Genomic DNA, 19,807 nt, shown 5'->3' with positions numbered 1-19,807 from the left:
TGGCATGTGGAAGGAGGACCTACCCGGGAGGAATTCTGTCGGGTGCAGAAGGAGTGCCCCACGCTTGAAGGCATGCGGCGACAGGCCGAAGCCCAAGCGGTCAACCAAGAGACCGGCAGTTATCACGTGTATTGGGAGGATGGCCTCCTGTACAGTGAGCCAAGGGTTCCGGTGCATGGATCCTCGAGGGCCTTAGTGGTCCCCCAGTGTTACCGGGCCTTTTTGATGGGACTGGCGCATGAGATACCCTTAGCCGGACACCTGGGCCAGGACAAGACCTTTGCAAGGCTAGTCCCACATTTTTATTGGCCCAGGATGAGAGTTGCCTCTGACACCTATTGCAAGACCTGCAAGACTTGCCGGGCCAGTGGCAAGACGGGGACCAAAGTGAAGGCCCCATTGGAACCACTCCCGGTGGTCGGGACCCCTTTCGAGCGGGTCGGCATTGACATCGTTGGGCCGTTGGACCCTCCGACCTCTGCAGGACATCCGTTCATCTTGGTATTGGTGGACCACGCCACTCGGTACCCGGAGGCCATCCCTCTGAGGACCGTTACTGCACCTGTGGTGGCGCGGGCCCTGATGGGGATATTCACCAGAGTGGGATTCCCCAAGGTCGTGGTGTCGGACAGGGCCACAAATTTCCTGTCGGCCTACATGCAGGCCATGTGGAAGGAGTGCGGAGTGACCTATCGGTTCTCCACTCCTTACCACCCCCAGACTAACGGGCTCGTAGAGCGCTTCAATAAGACCTTGAAGGGGATGATCCGGAGCCTGCCAGAAGACTTGAGGCGGAAATGGGACATCCTCCTCCCTTGCTTGCTGGTCTCGTACTGCGAGGTACCCCAGAAGGGAGTCGGGTTCAGCCCCTTCGAATTGCTCTATGGCCATCCCGTTAGGGGACCCCTCAGTCTGGTCAAAGAGGGGTGGGAGAAAACTTCGAAGAAGCTTCCCCGTGATGTTGTCAGCTACATGCTGGCGTTCCGCAGCCAGATGGCCAAGCTATGGAAGGAAGCCTCAGACAACTTAGAGGCTAGCCAAGCCGTCATGAAGGAGTGGTATGACCGCAACGCTCGGACGGTAGAGTTGGACGCTGGACAGAAGGTGTGGGTCATGGAGCCTGGGGAGCTTAGTGCCCTCCAGGACCGGTGGACTGGTCCGTACGAGATTGTGGAGCGTCGAGGCCAGACCACCTACGTTTTTGACTTGAAGACCCCCCCTCAGCCCCATCGGGTGCTCCACGTCAACCGCCTGAATCCTTACCATGAGCGATCGGAGCTTGCTCTCCTCATGGTGACGGATGGGAGCGAGGAGGAGGAAAGTGAGCCTCTTCCTGACCTTCTAGCGGCTCAGGAGAAGGATGGTTCAGTGGAGGGAGTTGTCCTTTCTCCATCCTTGACCCCAGAAAAACAGAGGGACTGCCGCCAGGTATTGGCGCAGCACACCTCGTTGTTCTCCCTCACGCCTGGAATTACACATCTGTGTACCCATGATGTGGACACAGGGGACAGTCCGCCAGTAAAAACCAAGTCTTACCGGCTGTCCGATAAAGTGAAGAACAGCATCCAGGGTGAGGTGACCAAGATGCTGGAGCTGGGTGTGATCGAACCCTCCAGCAGCCCGTGGGCTAGTCCGGTCGTGCTGGTGCCGAAAGCAGCTCCACCGGGCACCACACCAGAACTTCGGTTCTGTGTGGACTATCGGGGGTTGAATTCTGTCACCAAGACAGATGCTCACCCGATACCACGGGCAGACGAGCTGATTGACCGGCTGGGAGCAGCAAAGTACCTCAGCACCATCGACTTGACATCAGGGTACTGGCAGATTGCCATGGCCGATGGAGCGAAGGAGAAGACAGCGTTCTCCACCCCCGAGGGCCACTTCCAATTTCGAGTGATGCCCTTCGGGCTCAAGAATGCTCCGGCCACCTTCCAGCGGTTGGTGAACCAGGTGCTATCTGGCCTTAAGTCCTTCTCAGCGGCGTATCTGGATGACATAGCTGTCTTCAGTAGCACCTGGGAGGACCATCTGCAGCATCTCCAGGAGGTGCTGTGGGCGTTGCAAAGCGCTGGCCTCACCATCAAGGCTAGCAAGTGCCAGATTGGACAGGGATCTGTCGTGTACCTGGGACACCTGGTGGGCGGGGGTAAGGTGCAACCCCTCCAGGCCAAAATTGAGACCATCATGGCCTGGGAGCCCCCCAAGACTCAGACTGAGGTCCGAGCTTTCCTCGGCCTTACTGGCTATTACCGCAGGTTCGTCAAGGGATATGGCACCATCGTGGCCCCCTTGACCGAGTTGACGTCCAAAAAGCAGCCACGCAAGGTCATCTGGACAGCTGCTTGCCAGGAAGCATTTGAAACACTGAAGCGCGCGATGTGCACTGCTCCGGTGATGGCCACTCCGGACTTCCAAAAAGAATTCATCGTGCAGACAGATGCCTCAGAGCATGGAGTAGGCGCCGTGCTGTCGCAACTCAACGATGATGGCCAAGACCAACCTGTGGCCTTGATCTCCAGAAGACTCCTCCCTCGGGAACGGCGATGGAGTACCATCGAGCAAGAAGCCTTTGCTGTGGTCTGGGCTTTGAAGAAGTTGAGGCCATACCTTTTTGGCTCTCACTTCCTAGTTCAAACCGACCACCGACCCCTTCACTGGCTCATGCAAATGAGAGGTGAAAATCCCAAGTTGCTAAGGTGGTCCATTTCCCTACAGGGGATGGACTTTGGGGTGGAACATCGGCCCGGAGTTGACCACGCCAATGCTGACGGTCTCTCCCGGTTTTTTCGCCTTAGTGACGAGAACTCCCTAGAGGTTGGGTAGCTCTCCCCACTTTCAGCTGGGGGGGACGCATGTTAGACCTGTCAGCCCTAGGGTGGTCTTCCCCTGTGTTTTTTTGCCCTTGCCTCATTTTTCCCACCATCTTTTTGTTGGCCCTTAGGTCTTCGGGCACCTTTTCATGGCTAATCCATGTTAGGGTGCAGGTGCTCTCTACTTCAAACATGGCTGCCACTGGCCCCTGCTACTGCAGCGTGGTCTTTTTAGTGTAGCACCCTAGTTGCCAGGAGCTCGCTGGATCCCCATACAATGTTGCAATGCCAGCCTCCCATCCCCTGTCCATAGGTAGAGTGGGGAAGCGCCTGGAACCTTCCAGAAGAAAGGCGGAGCTGATTTTTGCCGCCTGACCTGGGCATACTTAAGCAAGGGAGGGAACTTTTTCCAGTCAGTTGGGGCATCACTGACCTGGGGAACCCACGCAGGAGTTTTAGGCGGGAGGGCCTAGTTAGGAACCTATGCTACTGGGAGTGAAAGGATTTACGTGCTGCCTCTTAAGCTGGGTGAGGTGTCCTAGACTAGCCCCCTGATCTGGCCCAGCGGTAGGGAACCCCAGGGTCCATCTGCAGTGACTGAGGAAAACTCATCAAGCCTGCAACTCAACCCCCACCCCCCCTCTTCAAGAAACCATCACCTAAGGGCGCAGAACCATGTAAGCGCCAAGAACATAACTTGCTTTAACCAGAGACTGCTGGGGATCGACCAGGTACTGGACTGTGCTTCCCTGCGTACCCCCTGCCTGCCGTGGGCCTATCAGCCTCACCAGTCTCCCCCCTGACTGACTCTCTCTGCCTTACATTCTGCCTGCCTATTTGCTACATGATTTGGAAACGCTGTGACTTGTCCCCTAACCAGCGCTGTGTCAGAGACTGCCTGGACTGAATATCGCTATTGCCCTGAGCCCTGCCGTGCCACGGGGAGCGCCCCCTCATCGAGTGCCTCCAGCGCTTCTCGGCGCTGTTCTGACCCACGCGCTACATTGGCTGCGTGTTTGCCCCGTAGCGCTCGGGGAAGTAAGAGCACTGCCCAGGTTGACTCACCGCCACGGCCCGGAGCCGTCTGCGCCCTCCTGAGGAGTCTAGGAATCTCCTCAGAGGTCGCGTGTACCCCCATTGGCGGCCCCCGTATGCCAGGAGAGGGCCGCCGGAATCCTCGATAGGCCGCGCTGGGCCGGAAATCACCCTCCGTCTGGACCCCCGGCGCCCGGGTGGAGCGTCGCCTCATCCTGTCACCCTCGGCGGCCCCCGTAGGCCAGGAGAGGGCCGCAGCATCGCGCACACCAGGCCGCGTTGGGCCTGAAGCATCTGTGGCCCGCATCACGTGACGGGAGCGCCGCCGCGTCACCGGCGGTGCCCCCGCCACTGCCGCGTAGTCATTGGCTGCCTGCCCCGGGCCTTCTTTGCTGAGCCCCGGCGCCCGGGGAAGCCCCATCTCGTCGCGGAGGGGGCCGTGGAGCCCGGAAGCCCCCTCTGATCTGCCCCGCATGCTGACCTCGCCTCGTCCCCGGCGCCGGTGCCCTGAAGCTGTACCTGCACCGCGCCGGGTCGAGTGAGGCCCCGGGAGGGTTGGAACCCCTCTCCTTCGGCAGAACCAACGCAAGGGCCCCGGAGGGCCGAAGTACAAAGGTAACCCCCAGGGGAGGCGGGCGGAAGGCCGGTTTTAGGCCCCGAGTTCGCCCCTCCCCTGGGGAGCGCTGTGACTGGGCCCTGTTGGCCCCATTGAGCCCCGAGCAGTCGTGGGGCCTGATTTGTGCATGAGGAGCTGGGGCCAAGTACTGTACCTGCCTGAAGAGCAGGCCCTATTGAGTTAACTGTTTCCAGCCCCATGGTGATAAGATCATTCCGTCTTTGACTGTTGGTGTTTGGTGGCCTGCATTGTTCATGCCGGCCTAAATGTTTTAAGCCTGTTGATAAAAGGGTTATCTTTTCCCTGTACTGAATTTCTTGCAGGGGCGGGCTTCTACAGTTCCTGATGAGGTTAAGTCCTGATCCCCAATGATTCATTACAGTACTATTTTGATGATCTGACCTTGGCTACTAAACTGGTGATATTTACAAAAGGAAATGGTTATGTTTGCTTCCTGAGTGCTAGCCCATAGTTTAGGAAAGTACCCTTTTAGCCTGCTGAATAGTATAACGCGACAGGCTGTGTTACTTCAAGTTTCCTGCTTTACTGAAAGTATTCAATGAAATGTTTCATCATTTTACAGGAAATGTATTTTGAAAGGCGTTCATGAAATGTTTTAATGAGGTACTTTAATGAAATGATGATGATTTACTAATGCATTAATTGCCTTGATCCAAACCCTATATAAAAGATCTTGATTTTCAAACACAACTACTGGTGTGGTCTCCATTATTGCGCCCACTTCGTGTCTCAGTGGATGCGTGTGTTGAGTAGCTGGTTTACACGCAAGCCCCTGGCTGCCTTCCTGCTCGAGCCAAGCTACCCCCCGGAGAACTGGTGGTCCCAGTTCTTACAGTGGGCATTGTGCTTTCGTGCCTTATAGTCACCTCAGAGTGGTATAGACTCTGTCCACTCTGCTTGCAGCCTCTTCACAGTCACAATCCACTCTTGGATTCCACCGGACTCCTTCACAGTCCAGAGACATCTTCTTCAAAACTCCCATTGCCGTGTATGGCACATTCCAACGTCACTACACCCCTATGCGGCTGGCTTCCCTGGTGCAGGTAACCTGGTTCCTGGGGCGTCCATATATGAGGTGGATCTTCACACTTCTGTCTTGCAAAGGGTTTCTTCAGGGTCCTCACGGAAGGGTCCTATTTTATTAAAACTGCAACTGCAACTTCTCTATTGACTTCCATTGGGCACACAGCTGTGTTTCCACTCTGCACACAGCCTCTGTGGGGTTCCTGGATACTTACCTTGGGTAGTTCCTTGTGTCCCCAGCTCCTCTGAATCTACTGGTCCAAGTCCCATTCTCCTTTGCATTCCAGTTTCTTCATATATGGTTTGGTCTCCCCCGTGAGACCAGTGTGTATTTGTGCAACTTATATGAATATTTTAAAAGTATTTTTCTGTAGTGTGTTGATATCGCTGGGTAAGAGATATACCAATGTGATAATGGGTGTCTTGCTTAATAAATATACTTAGTTTTATATTCACATTGGGTGGTTCTTTTTCATTGAACTTACTCTATTGATTAAAGTTGGTAAAGCAACCTGCATTACACTCCTTCAAGATAAGCGTGCTCTCCAGAGCTACCACTTTGAGAGCTTTCCGTGGTTATCTAAGACCACCAAAATTACCATAAGGGTTGTCTAGATTAGTGCAAGGTGCATCACTTGAATATGTGTGCGCCACATACTAAGCTAGCCTTTCCACAGTGGTTTTAGGCAGTGTTTGAGGCTTTGGATATTGGGATGGGGAGGTGGGAGGTGAGCAACACCTTCAAAATCCATAGTCTTACGGAGTCAGAGCAGTACGGCCAGATGCCAGCTGACCCAGGAGCTTGAGTAACCACTAGCATCCCCATATCATCTGAAGAATATAGTGTCATCCATTGTAGAACAGATGACTCCCACAGCAGTTACTGCATCATTCCATGACATACCCAACAGCAAGTCCATCCAGAAGACGAAAGTTTGATCCAATAAGTGTCACTTGCTTCTCTACAATACTGTGGACCTATAATTTCTGTCAATGCAGCATATCAAATTTCATCAGCCTCTATCTAACTAAGCCACCCATAAGTGATATAGGCAGATTGAGTCAACTCTCATGGTTAGGTATTAGCTGATTGAGTAAGAGGGAGTTTAGTCTCCATGCCAATACAATCCTTAGCTATTCCCTGAGTGGGTTACATATGAGGTTGCAATGAGTGTTAATGCTGATTGTCCTCTCATTCATGGAATGATATGTCCTATGGCAGCAGAGTATTACTTCCAAGTTTAATGAATACATAGCATGTCTCTGGAGAATAGCCATATATACTACTGGGTGGATCAGCTCTTCATATACAAGATAAGCAGCAACCTTCTTAAAGTGGTGCATTCTCTTTTGAAGAATTTCTCTAGATTCAAGAAATCCATTTCCAGGTTATCCTACATCTTCCCACGGTTCTCTAGCTCTAGCCTATTCAGCCTCCAGTCTCTTTGTGTCTTCAATTTTAACTATCATTGAAAACATCTTGAGAAAATATGCCCTACAATATTAGAAATAGGTGGTAGATAGGAAGTGAGAAGTAGATGAAACACATAGACCAAGGAGGTGACGTGGTGTATTTGATAGTAAGCTTCAGATCCTGATATGAGTAGACAAAGGGGGCTCATGTAAGTGGTCGCAGTTTGATATTGGCGAAGGTCATAGCAGGCTTTTATTGAGGAATTTGTTGATCCGGGAGGAAGAGTCTTTTTAGCGATAGGTTAATGCTCTCATGTCTAGCAGTCTAGCATTCCAACTCTAGAGGAAAGCATCCAAGGGTGAGAGTAGTTAGCATGTACTGGTGTGCTAAGTAGGAAAGGGTCGAGATGTTTGGAACAAGATTGGGGGTGATGACAAGTTGCGAATCTTTTTAATGAGGAATGCATAACCTCTTAAGAGGGTGGTGTTCCATGCAGAGATACCGTCTTCTTTGTGAGCATAGCAGGAGATACAATGTTTTGAGGAAGATTGCAGAAGAGTGTGAAATGAGGACATGGCTGAGTGTGGTAAATGGCGACATGGGAGTTTTATCGCGAGGCTATATTACAATGGTCTAATGGACTCAGAGCAGGTGGTTGGTCAGGTCTTAGTTAGATAGAGGGAGATCTGAGTTATGATACTGTAGATATTGAGGAGATGGGCAGGAATGTAAGTGTGGGCCATAAAGGAGGACACAATTAACATGCACATGTTTAGCTGAATGGTTTCTGACTAATCATGAATATGTTCGTAAGCCTGAAGAGTGCAATAATAAAGGGAAGGGTAGAGTATGGCTGACAAGAGAAAGTAGTTTACTTAAATGATTGGAAACGACTGCAGAGTATCTTCCAGTGCCAGAAAGCCATGGAAGGCTATAACAACATCTGCAATTCTGGCCTTTGAGTGGTGGTTGGAACCTAAAGGAGAGCAAGGAAGTGTGTGGGTGTAATCAACACGTAGTTTGCAAGAGAACACAAATAAGGGATGTCTGCTATGGGAGATGTATACAAAATGAACAGGGACTAAGAACTGAGCCATAAATCTCCTGTGGTCAGGGACTGGTGGGAATTTGAATGAGTGGCACATGATAGAGATTGCAGGGTGGTTGAGGAATTAGATGAATCAGCAGGGTACTATGCACTTTTGCCCAGGGCAGATAGGGGAGGTTAGCAGATGTCCACCAAGAGATCTAGGAAAAGGTGGCTGAGAAATCTAAAGGTAAGGATGCCTTGGATGAGAGCAGTCTGTGTGATGAGTAGTTTTTAGAATCTTGACTGTTGGAGGTAGAACTTTTGCAGTCAGAAAGTTAAAAAGGAGAAGTGAATGAATGCAAGCCATTTCAGAGCTGTGGAAAAGAGGAAATGGAGACTGGTTGAGTTGGAGAGGGCAGCTGAGTCTGCCATGGCCTTTCAGTTAGGGAATTCTATAACTGCTTCAAAGCATTCTGGGTATATACTGGTGATTGGTTGAGGAGAAGGGTGAAGTGTACTTGTTGGCTTCTTGGCTAGTGGAGAAGACATTGGGTCTGATGTTGAGTAGAGCCAGTGGTAACAACCAGGGTTAGCTTCCTGGAGTATGGTGAAGAGGTAATTTAAGGAAGATATGGAAAAGATGGGCATCATGCTTGAATCTAGAGAAGAGCACAGGTTAAGAAAAGTGGGCAGGAGGGTGGTCAGGTTAGTACATATAAAACTGGTTTTGGAGACGTTGGATATAAAGTCAACATGAGTGAAGGAGATCTGTGCAAGGGCCCTGTCAAATGGTTAAGTGACATTTAAATAATCATCAGGGATTGCCATGGAGTGAAGTGATGTGACCTTGGCAGTGGCAGATTTCTCCTGTTCTGTAGGACAATGTACAGTGAGTGAAAGTAAGCTATACCAAGAATATCTGAGGTGGGAAGAGAGGGTTGATTTCTTCTTCTACAAATGTCAGCATCTTTGCATCTTTCTGGTCATATTGTAACAATAAAACTGTTATTCTTACAGGTGAGGAATGGAATGATATCAAACGTTGCGAGCGGTGTATCTTCTGGGCTCTCCATCATCATATACGTTGTGTCCTTCCAATATGTCACTGAGGTGTCATCGCTTTGGGATCAAGTCTTCAAGGTGAGCTGCTCCTGTTTCTTCTTCACAAGAGGCCGCCTATGAGTATTAGCTAGATACTGAAACTGTGACTAAGATTAGAATCATAACTTATGATACCCCTGTATTAAAATCTACTTGGACCAATGCTTGATCCATTCACTTTTCGAGATCCATAGTGTGTTGTACCACAAATGAGGCTCAATTTGGCCAAAGTCTGCATATAAAATACAGGTCCAGCAAAAGCATGTGTTTGGATAGTGAGCTCCTGTGTTAGTGTAAGTAAAAGATTTTCTGGGGTTTTATGGGGCCACTTAAACCAATAGCATAAAGTACAATGCTCTGCAACATAGCGGGCACTGACATCTGAGTGAGGCTTTGGAGGATTGCCCAAATATGACAGTGGAGATACTCAAAAGAGTCACCTAAAATATAATGAGAGAGATTGGGAGAGAGGGGGGAGCATAAGGCTGTATGCAGGAGGCTAGATTGAATGGAGAATCTTCAATCCCCCAGACAACTTTAGCTTGAAGTTTGAGGGTTAGATATGCATAGAACCATTTGAGTGAAACGGGCAGATATGTTAAGTGCTTCCCCTTCATATGGGGTGCAATTGAAGTGTTGTCAGGCACTGCCTTTAACAGAGCAAGGTATAGGCTATGGACGCTATGGAGTCTTTAAAGAGTTAATTAATTCTATGAATTGAACAAGTGCCATGAGGTCTTGCTGAGTGTTGAAGTGACAATTATCCCACAGAAGATACAGATAGAAAGGTGCACTTGTAGGCACCACATTTGTTTTATGTTAGCAGATTTAAGGGTCCTCTGTAGATACTTGGGTACAGCTCACCTCTCTGTTCATGGTACGGAGAACCATACACCCTATTTAGAGATCCCCGCCAGGCTGTCTTGGAACACTGCTTGAATATGTCGGAGGTTCACTATTTTGAACCAGTGTGGCAGGAGCTGGTAAGTCAGTCATTTCACAATGTTTGCTGAAACCTGGTCAGTAACACAGTTAAAGTGTTTCCCTTTTGAAATTATTTTTTAAACGAAACAACATCAGAAAGTTTTATCAAAATGAAACCAATCAAATTAAATTTAGATTTACAAGTGAAGATCATTTCCTTCTGTGAGTCAGAAAGAAGTGGCAATGGAATGAACAGCACAAGCTTCTGGAAGATGTTCAATTTGGCTTCCGTCCAGCTCATGGCACCGAGACGGCCCTTGTGACCGTACTTGACGAGCTTCGTTGGCGGGCAGACAGGGGACAGGCAGGGGTTTTGATCCTGCTTGACCTGTCTGCCGCCTTCGATACGGTGAACCATGATATTTTGCTGGACAGGCTAAGAGAGGTAGGAGTTGTGGGGAGTGCCCTTGGGTGGTTTGAGTCCTTCCTCCAAGGTAGGGAACAAGCTGTGTCCCTTCCCCCCTTTCAATCTGCCTTCTCTACCATCTCGCATGGCGTCCCACAAGGCTCGGCAGTTAGCCCAATTCTTTTTAACATCTATATGAAGCCCTTAATCGCTGTCATCAAACATTTTATGACCGAAATTGTCAACTACGCTGATGACACGCAGCTGATTCTGCCCTTGGAGGGAAATGATTCTACCTCCTTGGAGGAATTCCACAGCTGCATGCGAGCCACTGCGGTATGGCTGAAAGCCAACTCGCTGCAATTTAACTCAGGGAAGACCGAGGTGCTATACTGCCCTCGGCCTAGGATAAAATCTTCTCTACCTTGCAACTTCCGGCCAATGGACTTTTCTCCACTGGTCCAGCCGGTGAAGGTAGTCCGGTACCTGGGTGTTATGTTCAACGGTGATCTTTCCTTGGAGGCGCAGGTCTCTAAGGTGGCAGCTAGCTGCATGACCATTATCCGCCTCCTGAGAAAAATCTTGCCCCTGTTACAGCCCACTGCTCAGATAGAGGTGGTGCGCTGCACCGTGCTCAGTAGGTTAGACTACTGCAATGCTTTATTGCTGGAGTCCCCGAGCTACCTTATGGATAGGCTTCAGAGACTCCAGTCTACAGCTGCTAAACTAGCCTTAGGCTGGCCAACGAGATCTTCTTCCGCAGCGGCTCTGGCTCAGTTGCACTGGCTCCCAGTGAGGGAGAGGGTGACCTTTAAGTCCCTTTGTCCGACCTTCAAAGCCCTGCACGGGCTGGGCCCGGCCTGTCTACAAAGGATGTTTTCGTGGTATGTGCCGGCCCGTAACCTGTGCTCTTCCTTGGCCCGGGTGGTGACCGTTCCGAGGTTTAAAAGATCCAGAGCGGGAGGCAGATCGTTTAGTGTGGCTGCGGCCAAGCTCTAGAATTCTCTGCCCACTGAACTCAGGCAGATCAACTGCCTTCTTGCCTTCAGAAGGCAGCTAAAAACCTGGCTTTTTCCCCTCCCTCCCTTATTCTCAGCCTGCTACTAGCCGCCCTCTCTCGCTCTCTCGACGCTGCCAGCGCCAGGATGCCTCTCGAGGTGATAGTGCGCTTTATAAGTGTAATAAATAAATAAATTGTTCAATGGAGTTAACTTTCTAAAGAAAGAATTTGACCAATTCTTCAGACTTAGCAGAAGACAGCTGTGAGTCAGGGTGGATGATTATTTGCAGAACGAATTCACAGAACTATTTCAGGTGATTTTTGGTTGTGTCAATAAGACATTTGATTAGATTTGGTGAGAGTTTCTGTGAAAATATTTCTGTCACAAAGTTTTCTTGTAGCCCTCAAGATTTCTTGATAAGAAATGGGGTGGTTTTTTTTCCAGTTGCCATGCAATGCTATACAGATTTTTCTTCTTTAACCTCTTCACTGTGGCGGCTATTCCGCCGCAGGGGTAGACATTCCAATCCCGGGTGTGGTCACGACAGCTCCCGGTCATCATGAGCACGCGCCCACCGTGACTCATGACGGCTGGGAGCCGTCATGAGCATGGATGAGGTTAAACATATCTTTAGAAGAGCATCGAGTGGAGTATTTAGGTATTTTTCTATAGCTCTTATGAAGAGCATAACCATCAAGACGTTTCATTATACATTACATTAATAAATGGGCATTTATCAAGTGCTCTGGTACTTCACAAAGTGTCCTGGCATTCTGCACCGCTTCCCACACATAGAAGGCCAAATCAGTTTAGACTTGGTTAAACAACTATGTATTCAATCTTTTCCTGAAATGAGACATATCTGTAATATCTGAATCACAGAGGGAAGTTTGTTCCAAGCTGACGGACCTAAGAAGGAGAAGGATCTGCCACCAGTCCTAGTGCTTTGAATCTTAGGAGTTTTGGCTAAGAAGGCTTTGGCTGAACTAAGGCATCTGGAGGGTGCATAAAAACTAATGTGTGCCCTAAGATATTTGGTGCCCATCTGATTATGGGCTTCATGGACCAGAACGAGTCTTAAATATGATTCTCTTTTTTATAGATTGCCAATGCAGTGCCTTTAGATGTGGAGACACAGGTGCTCTCAAAAGCAAACCGAGGAGAGTATGTGCTGCTGCATTTGGGACCGCCTATAATTTGCTAATAAGTTAGTCGGGCAGGCCCAGATACAAGGCATTGCCATAGTCCAGCCTAGATAACACCAGCGCCTGTATCACCTGTTTCCTGGCTAAGATGGACAAAAAAAGAAGAAATGTTCTTAAAATTCGAAATAATCCGAAGATAGGGATTAATCCGAAGCAGGACACTACTACTGGGTTCACCTGCTGTAAGAATGAAAGTAAAAGTTAGTTATAGGAGTGTGACCCATATACCAAATCAGGACTGGGTAAGGAAGGTGCATTCAAGAAACAATGTCCCGATAGGTAATGATATACAGTCAATTAAATATGCATGCACATCGCATTGCTAGCATGGAAAAAGGAGAACACTCTTTGAATTGAGACAAGATAGTCAATCATCTTATTTTATGATGCATGGTCAGTAGTATACAGTTTTGAGCAGCACTGCATAAACTCAATTTGGTGACAACCATATAAAACTTGGTGCTCTAAAAAAGTGACTGTAGTGAAGGTGGCGACGCAAGTGAAGGAGTGAACAGCATGGACGGCGCACTGTGAACAAGGTGCAAGTAATCTACAGTGGGTGGCTCAGATCATGTGACAAGGTGATATCACAGATTAAAGACTTCTTTCCATTATTTGAACCACATTAGAGAAGTACGCCTATTAATAAGCTGTAAAGTGGACGGCGTTTCGATCCACGTTAGTAAGGATCGTCATCAGGACTTGGTTGTCTGACTCGGGGTGTGCTGCAAGGGAAAGAGAATGTATCAGGACACTGACAATCCCAGACTCATGGCGGGGTGCAATAATTCATCCCATTTACAAAGCTGGATCACGAGCCATGCCGAACAACTACAGATTAATCGCCCTACTGGATATAGAGGCGAAACATTATGCACGACTAATTCTGGAAGACCTCAGGCAATGGGCAAAGGACCATGATCTGATTCCTCTGAATCAAACAGGGTTTGTTGCCAATTCAGGAACTACGACAAACTTATTAGCAGTCTCCACCATCATCGACAAAGCTTTATCAGCACGCAGGATGGCCTTTTGCTGCTTTGTCGATTTCAAAGCAGCGGTTGATAGAGTGCCTAGGGCGGCTCTTTGGAAAAAACTGTGGGGAATTCCAAATAAAATCCTGAACCCAATCATTCAACTCTATTCTGACACATGGGTTCGAGTGAAGCTAGGGTCCGGCTCGCATCTCTCGCGAAAAATCATGACCTCACGTGGTGTCCGGCAGGGATGCGTGCTGGCCCCCCTTCTCTTTAACCTATTTATAGCCGACCTGTCAAGCACTCTCGACAAGGTAAATAGTCATCCACCCAAAATAGGAGGTATGGCATTATGTAATCTTTTATATGCCGATGACCTGGCCCTGTTTAGCCTTACTAGAGTAGGGTTACAAAGGCTTCTTGATGCACTATCGCAATATACGACTGGCAATCAACTAGAAATTAATATGGAAAAAACCCTGATAGTTCCATTCGGTAAGAAACTCTACAGTGGCGGTGGCTGGTCAATTAATAAAATAAGTCTTTCGATTGTCCAATCGTACAAATATTTAGGTGTCCACTTGGACTCAAGGGGCAGCTTCTCAGTGCAAAGTAATGTGATCGCAGCTAAAACCACGGCCCTAGTGGTATCCTTGGCCAAGCTATCGAAGAAACTTTCAGGTCCAACCTTTTTTTCTCTATTAGAAGTCCTTAGAGCAAAGACCGGGCCTACACTCTCATATGGCATAGAGATCTTTAAAGGCAAAATGAACACTGTCCTAAATAAATACACAACTAAAATCTATAGAAAGGCACTTCATTTGCCGAGCACCGTTTCCCCGGCCCAGATTAGATTAGAGCGGGGATTAACCAACTATGAAGCCTCTAATGTTGGTACCTATCTCAAGCTCTGTCATAAATTAAGACAGGCCGAGCCAGGTACACTAGAATCTCTAGTCTGGAAAGAAACCAATGAGATTAATCCAGGGGGAACATTCGGCTGCCTTTTGAATGACTATATTCATCAAATGTCAGCTGCCGACCTTTGGGCTCTTAACCCCAGTCAGACTGTTTTTAAAAATACAATCAAAAAATGTGTAAGACTGAAATCTCTGGCTTTAGATAAAGCTCTTGTCATGAAACGTGGTCATTCCTGGGCAGTAGTTAATTCCTACAAACGTTTAACCCCTGCCGCCTACCTGTCCACGACATTTTCACTTTATCTAAAGCGCTGCCTGATTGCCCTAAGAATGGGAGATTGGCGCTTTCTTCAAAACCTTCCCACCTGGCGTCGCAAGAAGGAGGACACAACATGTAGAGGATGCGGGTTAGCAACAGAAACAATCTTGCATGTGCTCTGTATCTGTCCTTCATTCAATTCTCAACGCAGGTGTTTGCTTAAGCCAGAATGGAACAGGTTGGGAGTTCGGACTTGTAGGCATGCCATTATTGCTGCTTTGTCTCTAGATAATATTGCCCTAAATATAAATTTGGCCAAATTTATTCAGCAATCATACCTCAAAATAGATAAAATGGACACTGCTAAGGCCTCATTGCTTACTGTCTAGATTGAACATGTATATCAATAGAACTTGTAACGACCGGGAGGGCCAATCTACAAATTCAAAAGTTTTAACAAGCATGCTCACGGTCATATTTTATCTTTCTACTCCTTTAAATTTTTATTCACAAAACTGTATATAATGTGATTTGGGTAATTTTTAAAGATAAGTTTTATATTTAAATAAAGGAATTATTACTATTACTATTACTATTACTATTACTATTCACAGTTATGTAACAAACATGGTAGATACGTTTTTTTTTTTTTGGGAACGGAGTAGACATGGGTTCCAACTGGGACTGGGCAAGGTTACTAAGGACAACATTCATTTGACAATATGTATAGAACATATGCCTGTATTCAGAGCCAACTGGAATAGCTGTGATAGAATTAAGATCAATAATAGACGTAGCAACTGCCGAATTGAGGCCAGGAGCAGTCAGAAGAGCCCCCTTTCCAGCAGCCACACTGTAGGCTTCCTCATGTGAATGACTCCCAAAGTACCTGCCTGTGAAAGGAGAGACAGCTAAGTAAATCAGTTCCATTGAAGGTTGATGGACCACACATTGCCATAGATATCAGCAAAGGGCATGTGTAACATATAAAGGAGTGCCTACACAGGTGCGTATCTTCTCTTTAATAATGTAGTTGTACAATTGAAAAATGTTGCTATGTACATACTGTCTTTGGTATTGGTGGATCTCCTCACTGGGGTGAGCGGGAAGTGTCACTACCAGGTCCATCCAGTTGGGGTCTTTATTCTCTATTGAGATAAACAAGGACTACATTCTCCTTGCTTTTACAACCCTCACTGTTCCTAAATAAGGACCACCTCTAGGTGTGAGTAAGAGATTGAGCATCATATTCAGTGATTCCTTGATGTTTACCCTCCCCGGCCCCACTCCCTGTTTTCAAGCTTCTTTCATTCGTGGTTAATGACTAGTGTGTGTAATCCATTTTTGGACTTCCACAGTTGGATCCCTTTAGTTCTGCGAGCAGGACACTTGCTCAGTGTACATGGTTTGTTACAGATTTGCCACTAGTTCAGCAGTGATTTAGTATAATTCTGTCTTCAGTGCAATTAGTTCATAGACCTATTTCTTGCAATACATACCTTTAACTCTCTTCACTCATAACAATTGTAGGTAAAACCTTATCGGTCGACTCCCTGTCATGATAACATAGAATTGTGGGTATACAGCTCTGATTCAATTATTTGGTCACTGTGTTAAGTCTTCAGTATGCATCGTAGAGAGTGACCTTACATCCATTGGACAACTTATAAAAGCAGAGAATTCCCACTGAGCCAATGCTGTAATCATTTGAGTTAATTCCATAGTATGTATTGTCCTTGGCAGACCACATCTAGTGGAGCCTTGTGATCACAGCATGGAATAACAGATATATATATCTGACTCAATCCTGTGATCATTGAATTATGTTGTTAATATACATTGCCCAAGGATAGTCTTGGGTCAAGAAGGCCTCTCTCTGTTGGGACCATGTAACAAGAGAACACAATTGTGTGTGCATTTCTCCGATTCAATTTTCTGATAAATTAGGTAAATCCCCAGCATGCATTACCCACGGATCTACTTCTCTCTCGCAACCAGTATCATGGCAGCTGAGAATAATGGACACCTACCGGGCATGGCTCAAATGTGCTCTGTGATCAGTGGTACAAGGTCTTAGTATTCATTGTTCAAAGTCAACCTAGATTCTGTGATTCTGTCATCCTCATATGACAAATAAACAAATTATTAGTAAATATGTCTGATTCGTGTGTGTTACTGGTATGTATTGATCATGGATATCCCCATCACTGGCAGCCAAGTGTCTTGAGAGAATCGCAGGTGTATATTTCTGGCTTAATTCTGTGATCAGAAAGTAAAGTCCCTGGCGTGAACTTTCATTGGCCTCTTCCTATATCTGAAGATATCCGATAATCAGTGATGAGTTTCCCATGTGTGCATTTATCATGCTTTCATTACCACAAAAACTAGTGATTTGAGAGATCAGCGTGAGACAGGAAATTGTCTTGACGCTCTTTGTCTACCTCTTGTGATGCATGGTCAAGTGGCAACTGATGTCCATTGGGGTGCTCAGCATTGAATTTCATACCTGGATTAAAGTCCTGATGCAGCATGTGCATCCCATGGTAAGATTTCCTGCCACTGTGGTCAGTGATTGAAGCTGTGTTTTCTCTTGTACCCACAGGTCACAATATTGATTTTCCTGATGGCTCTCCTCTTCCTGAGCGCTCTTGAGCTACTTCTCTCCATCAAATCTGTGTACTACGCCAGCATGGCCTTGTGTCGTAGAGATTTCGGCGAAGGGGTATGTTAAATTCCACTCTACCATTTGCAGTATGCTCCAATATGGGTAGTATGCTTTGTGCAGTTCTGGCAACAACACCTTTGAAAGAATGTTTCAAAAATGTCAAATTGAAATATAGACATTCCAAACAACATGTCACCTGAAGGGAATCGAACATCAAATCAAAACTATCAACAGATCACTATATCGTGACCATAAAATCAAGGGTCAAAATAGCCAAAAGGCAAAATGCACACATGAAGGTAAAGAGTAACCATCCGGAACTCCAAATTTACATAACATAAAGATACATGTATCACAAAGGTGAGAATATTGGGAGTTCAGTATAGAAAATGTAGATATACCCACAATATTCTGGTCATGATATTGTGAGCCATCAATGTTTTGGATAAAATATTTCCAGCCCACACCATCACACCCAAGCAATCCTCCACTGATGCAACTACTACACCCTTGAACCACCATACACATTGACATTACAAAGAAGCCAACCTTTCCCACCTTCAGAAAGCATCTAAAAACCTGTATTTTCTTCCATCTAATAACCTAATTCCTCCTAAACTGAATTTACATATTGGGTACAGGTCTATGTTCTGTTATTAAATTCCACTTTGTGGTCTAACACTTTCTGTGCTGTTCTGCTTAATGTTAGTTTTATTGCACTTTGCGTTTGCATTGAACTATATAGGTATGGTAGAAGAATATCATTGGTAGAATATCATCTGATATAAATATTGTGTTTAATAGAAATTAAACATCAGAATTAATAATTAGAAAACTACACTCAATGGAACAATATTTTTCCAAATGATATCTAAGACAATAGATATTTCCGTATGCAATTTTCTGATATCAAGGCGGCTCTAAAGAGAGGGTGGATCAAATGAAATGCTGGATGAAGGGCAGAGATGAGCGGAACAGCAAGATTGGAAGGATCTGTGGAAACGGGATCCCAGGACAGGAAAGACCTCCTATGAGACTCTAAGGCTGGCATGCATGTTCTATAAATGATCCATCAAAAATGTAGTGGCTTTTTTACTATTTGCCTTACTCTAGTGTAACAACAGCAACTCGTTAAGTACCTACTGTTGAAGGTTGAAGCATCACCAGCTAATCCTGCTGATTATGACTATTTCTATAGCAAACACTCCACAAACGTTTCTCTGGTCACTCACAAGAGGCTTTGCTATTACTCAACTCAGTGGTATTTATTGTTTAAGCCTTAGAAGATGAATTCTGCATTGGAACCCTTGACCCTCAGGTCTCTGTGGGCTGGAAGGGAACTGTTTGGATGATCATGTAAAATATATCTATGTGCACACCTGCTCAGAGTACCCGAGCTGCATGGATATCTGAGGATTTTTGGTGATGGGTGAACATGGATCATGCATGTGCATCATGACCTAGGCCTCCCTCATAATAAAACGTTCTTGTTAGATGGCGAGGGCAGCAGAAAATGCTACCCTTGAACTGAAGGAGGGCTATTGCCCTTGCCAGGAGTTAACTGTGCTGATGACAGCATGCCCATATTGTGTTTGACCGTAATCAGTAGTGTGAGCAGGCCTCTTCGCCTGTGTCACTGCAGTGGTGCCTACCAGCCCATTAATGTAAAGTTCTTCTGCTGTATACTTGACTAGCCTTTGCCTATGTGGTGACTGTGTGTAGTTCTGGGCAGTGTGTGATACTTGCATTTGCCTGTTTGGATGTATGTGTACCTGTAAAGAGTGCATGACAAGAATTCCAGTTGATTCTATTTTGGAAGCCCAGGGCCTGGAAATGCTATGGGAGGTGAGCATTGCAGCCCCATACAACTTATGTGGATTGCCAACATATCTGAAGGTTGGAGGAAGGGAGCGGAGCATTCTTTGTGCACATGTCTGATTCCACTGAGAGTTGCTGGTCATTGGGGTCGGGATTCTTTCTAAGGCAATATGGTGAGTCTGATAAGCTTGGGACTGTGGGAATCTCGATGGAGGGGAAGGCTTATGGGAGGCTGGCAGCCAGGTGTGATCCCAGGTTACTACCTTAGCCGAATCTAGGATTGTGCCAAAATCCATAGGTGGAAGCGTGGGAACACCTACGCTCCACACATGGTACGCCTCCATGCCACAGAGTAACGCAAGGCACCAAGTTGCGATGCCTTGTGTTACTCTAGATTTCTCAAGACATTTAGGGTGGCCTCGTGTGGCTTGATTAATCTCACGTAGGTTTTGCGCCGCCCTTGCACCAACTTGCGTGACCTAAGGGCGACACAAAATCTTGCTAAACCTGGCCCTACATTTCTACCCAAAGCATAAAGGACATTTTTCTTTTCCTCCTTTATTCCAAGCACTTCTCTAAAGA

General features: G+C 46.9%; 1 protein-coding gene across 1 annotated transcript in view; it reads left to right on the top strand.

Moving 5' to 3' along the window:
* LOC144761157 (uncharacterized) overlaps positions 1 to 19,807 on the top strand; it is a 43,661-nt gene that overhangs the window by 16,657 nt on the left and 7,197 nt on the right. The window contains exons 3-4 of the mRNA XM_078646653.1: positions 8,967 to 9,089; positions 17,345 to 17,464. Coding sequence (XP_078502779.1) covers positions 8,967 to 9,089; positions 17,345 to 17,464 — 243 coding nt within the window. The remainder of the gene's footprint in view (positions 1 to 8,966; positions 9,090 to 17,344; positions 17,465 to 19,807) is intronic.

Source organism: Lissotriton helveticus, chromosome 1_1, assembly GCF_964261635.1.
Source record: "Lissotriton helveticus chromosome 1_1, aLisHel1.1, whole genome shotgun sequence".
Taxonomy (NCBI): Eukaryota; Metazoa; Chordata; class Amphibia; order Caudata; family Salamandridae; genus Lissotriton; species Lissotriton helveticus.
Note: the sequence above shows the minus strand (reverse complement) of the source record. Positions and strands in the feature narration are given on the sequence as shown.